Source organism: Nannobrachium achirus (assembly GCF_963921795.1).
Source record: "Nannobrachium achirus genome assembly, chromosome: 10".
Lineage (NCBI taxonomy): Eukaryota > Metazoa > Chordata > Actinopteri > Myctophiformes > Myctophidae > Nannobrachium > Nannobrachium achirus.
In genome coordinates this window covers 44,141,179-44,149,277 of record NC_137819.1, presented here as the reverse complement: position 1 = coordinate 44,149,277, position 8,099 = coordinate 44,141,179, and the positions used below count along the sequence as shown (strand labels likewise).

At 41.4% G+C, this 8,099-nt stretch overlaps 1 protein-coding gene across 1 annotated transcript in view; it reads right to left on the bottom strand.

The window, feature by feature from the left end:
• Nucleotides 1-1,317: 1,317 nt before the first annotated feature.
• Nucleotides 1,318-8,099, bottom strand: part of col9a2 (procollagen, type IX, alpha 2) — a gene marked incomplete at its 3' end in the record, with an annotated part of 34,776 nt that continues 27,994 nt past the window's right edge. Inside the window, exons 26-32 of the mRNA XM_080735833.1 lie at nucleotides 6,744-6,788; nucleotides 6,001-6,033; nucleotides 5,058-5,204; nucleotides 3,702-3,756; nucleotides 3,335-3,523; nucleotides 2,728-2,805; nucleotides 1,318-1,514 (exon numbers count right to left, since the gene is read on the bottom strand). Of these exons, the coding sequence (XP_080591959.1) occupies nucleotides 1,318-1,514; nucleotides 2,728-2,805; nucleotides 3,335-3,523; nucleotides 3,702-3,756; nucleotides 5,058-5,204; nucleotides 6,001-6,033; nucleotides 6,744-6,788 (744 nt within the window). The remainder of the gene's footprint in view (nucleotides 1,515-2,727; nucleotides 2,806-3,334; nucleotides 3,524-3,701; nucleotides 3,757-5,057; nucleotides 5,205-6,000; nucleotides 6,034-6,743; nucleotides 6,789-8,099) is intronic.

The window sequence follows — 8,099 nt, the reverse complement described above, 5'->3', positions numbered from 1 at the left end:
TATGGCCAAAGAGTTTGGACAGGAGAAATGAAATTATTGCGAGCCAGAGTTTTTTTTTCTTCCATTCCCCATATGATACAGAAGAACATTAGATTTTACAAAAGGTTCCTCTTTATTGATTTGGGTTGACCTGAACAACCAGGAAAAAAAAAAGAAAAAAAAAAACAATGACAAAAAAAAAAGAAAAAAATCTTTACAGATGAATCATATAAAGAACAATAAATAACTTCTGTTAATGAATACAATCCGTAATTATCGTATAAAAGAGTTGAAACCCTGTGGAAAGTTGACAGTGGCATAGGACACACATTCTTACTGTGACTGATTGGTTTTGGAAGCAACTTCTTTAGAGACCTTTTTTTATTACTGATTGAATTCATTAACACGGGGTTTTTGTCGGTGCATATCATAACCCATTCCTTCCTCTACATAATAATCAACACACATTTACAAAAAGATTTACAGCACTGCATTGTGGGAGATGGGAGTGCCCATCGGGATATGCTGTTGCCAGGCAACAAGAGGAAAAGATAAAAAGCTAGTCGTTAGTTTCTAAAATCAGACTTGGGTAGAAAGAGGGGAGTAATGTACACACATGAGGTAATAACAGGGATTTCACTTAAGCTTACAGAAGAAGCCATTGCATTCAATAGTACGTCTTATAGAGGTACAGTACAGTACTGGGTGGAAAGTTGGTTTGCAATCATTTATTGTTCCTTTTTGTACACTTTTAAGGCAGCTGGTGCGATGTCACAAGATAGGCAGGGACATTTTAACTTCAACACATTTCAAATATAAAACCATATCATTCCAAGTGACCATGGTAAAAGAATGGGTACCTTAGTACAAAGTTAGTTTTCTGTTCCTCTCAGCCCATAAATACTATTGCCGTTATTGAAAAGGGAATGCAATTATATGGTAAGTCCTGCCCCCCTTTCTCAATCCTCTGGGAGGGGTGGGGGTTTTAGAGGTGACTGACACTGACATGATCCAATCCGATAGCAGGGCTCGTGAATGCAGGTGGCTGTGGGCTGCTGTTGTCATGGTGATGTGGAGATTTTTAATATCAGAGTATGTCCCACCGGTCAACAGAACCAGTAAGAATCAGAATGTCTGTTTTTCGGGGATGGGGGGGGGGCAACGTCAGTCATCGTTAATGACCCCCACCCCTCACTCTCGATGTTGTCCAACCAAAAAGAGTGGTGTCTCTCTCTCTCTCTCTCTCTCTCTCTCTCCATAACTCCCTTGATCTCTCTATTTCTCTCTCTTTCTCGCTCTCTTGTCCGCAGGTGTCGGATAAAGGGAAGGTCCTCCCCTTTATCCTTTGATCCTCCCAGCCTCCTGTAGTCTCGGGGAGGTGTAGGCCGATGCGGCCAGACACATTGCCGCCTCGCAGAACCCGGGGAGACCTGTTGGACCCGCCTTACCCGGGAGACCGGCCTCTCCGGCCGAGCCCTGAGGTCCCCCCTCACCGTGTCTGCCATTGCGAGCCACGCCGTCGATGCCAGCTGGACCTGCAGAGGGAAAAAGGTTTTAATGCTGTGTTTCTCAAACTTTTTCATGTGTGGGATCCCCAGTCTGGGAGTTACAGTAAGAGTTGATTTGGTCCAGTGGAGGTCCCCAGACCCGACGTTAAGACACAGCGATTTAATGTAATGATTTTTAGTATGGAGTGTGTATGGGATTTGGTATTTCCACTCACTGTATGACTAATTACTATGTAAGTTCATTGGCCTTCAGAAAGCTAATAACAGCAATATTCATATTACGGAGTATTAATTTAAGATCAATCATGGCCAGAGAAGATGACAGAGCAAATTGTAAAAATGCCATTCTGGATTGGAATGATGCATGCCTCACATGCCTACACACATATCTGCGCCCATGCAGCTTTGTGTGTACTATCTATTACATTTGCTTCCTATATGCTCAAGCACCATGGCCATCTGTTGACTGAAGTTAATGATGCTATTAAAATGCCTTTGAGCAGCTCCGCCCACCCCCTGTGGCATTAGTATGGCGGTTTATTGTCGCTGAAAAAGACAAATTTCGTAGTTTCTGTTTTTGTCCTGCCCTCTGTGGTATATTGTCTCATGAACCTGCCATTTCCTTTTTACGGCGTGGCTCTGCAAGTGGCTACTTGTCTACTTGTCTACGAGTTTGTGTGTGTGTATCTGTGTTGCTTGTTGGAACTAATCTGGCAAACTGCTGCTTCAGTTACCTGGTTAATAAACCAGACCAAATACAACAACACCCCCTGGCAGTAGTGGTGTTGTAGTACGGTCTGGCACCAATCCATTGAGATTCTATTTCCTCAAACAGCTTCAAGGGTTGGCCAATCAGGGTTGTATGCTTGGGGCACGTGGTTTCTGTAAGCTTGGGGCACGTGGTTTGGGGCAAACCCCAGAAATGAAAACTCTTCCTGAAATCCCAGACTCTTCCCAAAACGAAGTGTGTGATAGAGGCTGGCAACGCCAGGCAACTGCTTCAGTGGTGTTTGTTATTAAATGTTCAAACTTTCTGAAATATCAAATTTAACTTTATAACGGAATCTGGAATCGTACGTCTTGACAATATAAAAAATGACAGAGGTCACAGTCACACCAGTCTAAAGTCTGAGATCCACGCCGTTCCTATGTGGATCCCAAGCCGAGATCCAATTAATTTGACTTTTTATTCGGATTTGATGATTTGAATCATAGAGTTGTGGGAGTGCATAGATCTTACCTGGTATTCCTGGAGGTCCAGGTGCTCCTGGGTGTGGTTTGCCAGGATCTCCTCTGTCACCCTTCAGTCCTCTCTTTCCTGGGGAGGGGGAAAGGACATGCATGCTTAAACCTGACAATTTATGACCTCTCACACGCAAGACAGGAGAGGGGAAAGGCAGTACTCAGCTGATGGCCGCCAGTAGTGTCAAGTAACTAAGTACATTTACTTAAGTACTGTACTTAATAACATTTTGAGGTATTTGTACTTTACTTGAGTATTTCTAATTTTAAATACTTTTACTTCTACTCCTCTACATCTCGGATCCAAATATTGTACTTTTACTCCCCTACATTCTTTTTTTTTTTTTTTACAAAACATACATTACCCACTTCAACCCTCTATACATTTCGGCAATTTGAAAATAGCCGTTCTACATTGTGAGCTTGTAGATCTGCTATTTTCAAAACTTTTTTACACATCTGAAAACTTGAAATGGGACATTATGCATAATGAGTACTTTTATTTTTTGTCCGATTCCAAAACAGCCTTGCTACCCACCACTCCACTCCAGCTGCCAATGTCATGTCAATGCTCTAGTATCTTCGTCAAGCACGCACATATCTACCTTTGAGTCCGGTGTTTCCGATCTGCCCTGGTCCTCCGAACATCCCGGGGATGCCACGAGCTCCGGTGAGGCCGTGCGGTCCCTGGGCGCCAGGGGCCCCCGGTGGCCCAGGGGGTCCAGGAGGTCCCATGACACCCGCTCCTCCGAGAGCTGCCCTCTTGGCGCTCACTGCCACTAACGCTAGCCTCTCTGAGAAAAAGGAAGAGACGGCGGGCACATTATTTTACAGTGGGAAAATGATTTGGAGGAAATGGCTTTTGATGAGGGCCAACGTGATTGCTTGGGAAGATTAAAGTGGGTTTGATGAGCTCATCAAATCTGACTAATTGACATCAAAGATGGATATTGGGATGGTCGTGTTGCTCACCCTGCAGCATCTTCAGCACCACTTCTATAATATGCTGGTCTGACGCATCTCGGCCCTGAGGAGAGAAGATAACAGGGATGAGCATCTCGAACAGACTGGAACGCTGTCATTTTTCGAACATTTAATTTACGCTACATCATACAACGGTGTCACCAGTGGTAGATAGCAAGGACATTTACATTAACTCAAGGACTGTACTTGCACATACATGTACACCTTTTCAACTATTTCAACTTTTTTCATTCATACCATTCATATCCATGTTGATACATGGATATGAATGGTGTTATGTTACCAAATAATTTCGTTTTGCTTTTTATTTTTTCTGATTACATTTCTAGTGTATTGTTGTTGTTAAATGAGGTGAGTATAACAACCCCAGGGTTTTCTAAATCTCACCTGCACAACCCATCATTATGCTGTTGTTACTAATTTGTTGTTTTTAAATAAGCAAATTAACAATAAATACTTTATTTGAGTATTTTTGAATACTCACGACTTTTACTCGACTACATTTCAATGACAAATATTGTACTTTTGACGGCATTACATTTCTGGGCTTGAGACATATTTAAGTGAAAAAGCCTATTCTATTCTGTTCTGTTCTAATCTATTATTGAATTTGTTGAATATTGCTTTGACTCAAGTACTGGGGTTAAGTTCTTTGTCCACCACTTGGTCCACCGCTGGAAGTAACATATCTACAAGCTCACAATGTATTGCATCCGTGACAACTTATGAGCTTGCAGATCGGCTATTTACGGCAGGCAACACCATTGTACGTTCTGGGGGTTTGCTAGAACAGTATCATCTAGAGTGCAGGCTACTACGCGTTCCCTCACACCTACTTATGCCGACACGACCGATATGTCTTAGTCATAGGGTCGGGTGCTTTGTCAGAGTACCTATATGTCCCTTTTGTGCCCAAATATAAAGATCTGATGTAATTAGTATATGCCCATACCCTGTGTATATTTGCATGACCATATTTTGTGCATAACGGTCAGATCTGTGGCTCTGGACAGCTGGATCTCCACATGCCTATATATGGGCGTATGAGGTTTGTTTATGATTATGTCTGAGTCAGAGTGGCCCTGCCAAAGGACCGATGCATACTCCACATTAGAGCCGAATTTATTTCGGTTTGGTTCGGGGAGTCACAAAATCTCTGCAGCATCGAACAGCCGAACTAATGGGGTTTGTTTATGGTTATGTCTGAGTCAGAGTGACGTGGCCATGGTCCTGCCTATATATGGGCATATGGGGTTTGTTTATGGTTATTTCTGCGTCAAGAATGACGCGGCCATGATCCTGCCTATATATGGGCGTATGGGGGTAGAGGTCGTCCAAACTCACCGCTGATCCCTGGATGCCTGGCATGCCTGGTACGCCTCTCTCTCCGTTGAGTCCTCTTGGGCCGGGTAGACCGGCTGGCCCCTGGTCTCCTGGTTTACCAGAGTCTCCCGTGGGGCCGTTGTGTCCAGGATCACCCCGCACTCCTTGCTGTGGAGAAGCGGCCAGAGAGAGAGAGAGAGAGAGATTCAGAGAGAGACAGAGGAGGAGAGAGAGACAGAGAAAGAGGGATAACAGTTTGATGGACTTTTGAGACCATAAAGGAAAAGTACATTTAGAGATAAGGCGATAGAGAGAAGGGTGTACTGAAAAGAAAATAGAGGGTAAGAACGACGTCATTTTACGCACTCAAGAGTTAAATTAATATTAAATAAACAAAAGGTCTACACTAGATAATGTAGAAGAATTGTTATTTTGATCAACGTTTGCCTGTTGTCTGTCCTACAACAATAACAAACATTTTTTGCGGACAAAATATTATCCAACAATAACAGAATACTGTACGTTTTGGGTCTGAGAGGCAAAATCTCATCAAACGGTGGTCCGTTGCTCAAAAAATGCGGAATGAATAATGGACCTTGATATGAAATAGGTTGAAAACCACTGATATGGAGTATAGTAACTCATTGCAGACAGAGTGACATAAACACATGCAGTACACAGACAAACAGTAAGCCTCATTCCAAAGGTTTCGCTTCAATCACGTCACGGCTCATCTACTGTAATTAAGGAAAGCCATTATAATACTGTGTAGAACATCCAAGGGAAGGAAGGAATAGAGAAGGGAGGAAGAAAGAACAGGAGGAAAGGAGGGACTAATAGTGCAAGGACGGGCATAAGGAAGGATCCATAGTTCTTGTACCCATCCTTGCTTTATCTAAGGCAAGACAACGCCATGCTTTTTCTTTTGAAAGGTACTTCTCAACATCTTTCAAACTGTGCTCACCTGTCCTTTGGGACCGGGTTCACCACCCAAACCCTGAAAAAGAGGGAGGAGAAACATTTGTACTTTTATCACGGGCACTTTCAACATTCAATCATTTACTGCCAAAGTGCCAAACCAACTTTACTCGTTGATTTGGAATTCGCTTCAACATCATAAAAAGGGGAATATTATACACTGAATATTATACAATATTATACACAGTGAGACAAGTGTCTCACAGCTACTGTACATCAAAGACCCACCATGTATCACTGATCTTACTGTACTCTAAAAGGTCCATTCACCATCTGGGTTATGATGAGGACACCTTTTCACTGCCTTGCATATCGTCGTTGTCGGGTGGAAACCTTGTATGTCCAAAACCGTTTGTTTTGTATGTATCATTTTAAAAATGATTTAAACTAGTGAAAACAGCCGATCTACAAGCACACAACGCCTCGCACCGCGAGGCGTTGTGTGCTTGTAGATCTGCTGTTTTCACTACTTTTGTGCGATGGCCTTGTATGATGAAGTAGTGTTTTACTTTGCAAAAAAATGTACAAATTTGAAACTTGGAGATACAAGGTTTCTGCCCGACAGTGGCGATATACACTGTACAGGATGTTCTGTTCTGTTCTGTTAAATCATTGTAACTGCATTGCCGTAATTGGATGCAGATGAATTGCGCAGCGATTGATTTCCAGTTGACTACAGTTGTACATATATACTGTAAGAATGAATTAAAAGTGTCCTGTGTGTCTCACCAGTTCACCTTTCTCCCCAGCCAATCCCTCAACACCGGGATCACCCTAATGCACAGACAGGGAAAGAGAAGGGTTAAAGACAGGTGTGTGGTCATTTAAGGGCAGATCAGCAGTGGTGGAAAGTACTCAGTACTGTACTTAAAGGGGTACTCCACCACTTTTCAACCTATGTTCATATGATTGGTCCTCACTCAAAAATAGCTTTTTTTTATATATTTTTTTATTTTTTCTCAGAGGAGGGCTGTGGGCAGGTCAGAAACCCATCGTCTTGTGACATCATCGATTGCCAATCCAGCTTATAGAAACTGCAGGCTTTCTATTCCTGAAAAGTTGCAATTTTAAAGTGGAAGCCATTGTTCTCGCGATAATACAAATCTAAATATTTTTTTCAAAAATATTGATTAATTTATTTATTTTTTGGAAAATGATGATGTCACAAGACGATGGATTCTGAACTTCCCACAGCTCTCCTAGGAGACTTGGACTGAGTAGAAAAAAAAATTGACATTTTATCATGAACATTAGTGAGGACCTATTATATGAATGATGTTGAAAAGAGGTGAACTACTCCTTTAAGTTTTATTTATTTTACTTTACTTGAGTATTTCCAATTTTCAGTACAAATATTATTATACTTTTACTCCACTAAAATTACTTGAAAACTTTGGTTAATAATTACTTTGTAGATTTTTATTATTATTTCAAGAAAACATTACATTAACCACTTGAGCCTTATATACATTTCGGCCATTTGAAAATAGCCAATCCACAAGCACACAATGCGTCGCATCTTATGAGCTTGTAGATCGTTTATTTTCAAAAGACTTTGCATAACGAGTTATGAAAATTAATGACATAGTTCAAAGTTGAAAATTAGTGGTATTCCCCTTTAACTGACCACGGAACTGTCTTTAACTGACCACACACCTACATTGCAGATCAATGTAGGAGTCTGGAATTTACTTGAGTAAAAGTACAAAAGTTTTGGTATCAAAATGTACTTTAAGTACCAACTCTGCAAGCCAAAGAGTACATCTTCATGATGTCACTGATCACATGACCCCGACAATCAATCCTCTAATTCTAGGCAACACAGAAGGGAGGGAGGGAGTTCTAATTTCCACACAACAACTCTAAGGTATATTAATGACAGTTCAAAGTTGAAAATGGGTGGTATTCTCCTTTAAGTTAAAGGGATATTCCACTTTCAACAGGGAGCAGTGGAAGAGCTTCTCTCCACATACACACCCATTGTAACTTCAAACTCCATTTTAACCATGATAGATTCATTAAAAACACCCATTTATTTTTAATAATTATTTGGAAAAATGGAAAAAAATGAAATACAAAAAAACT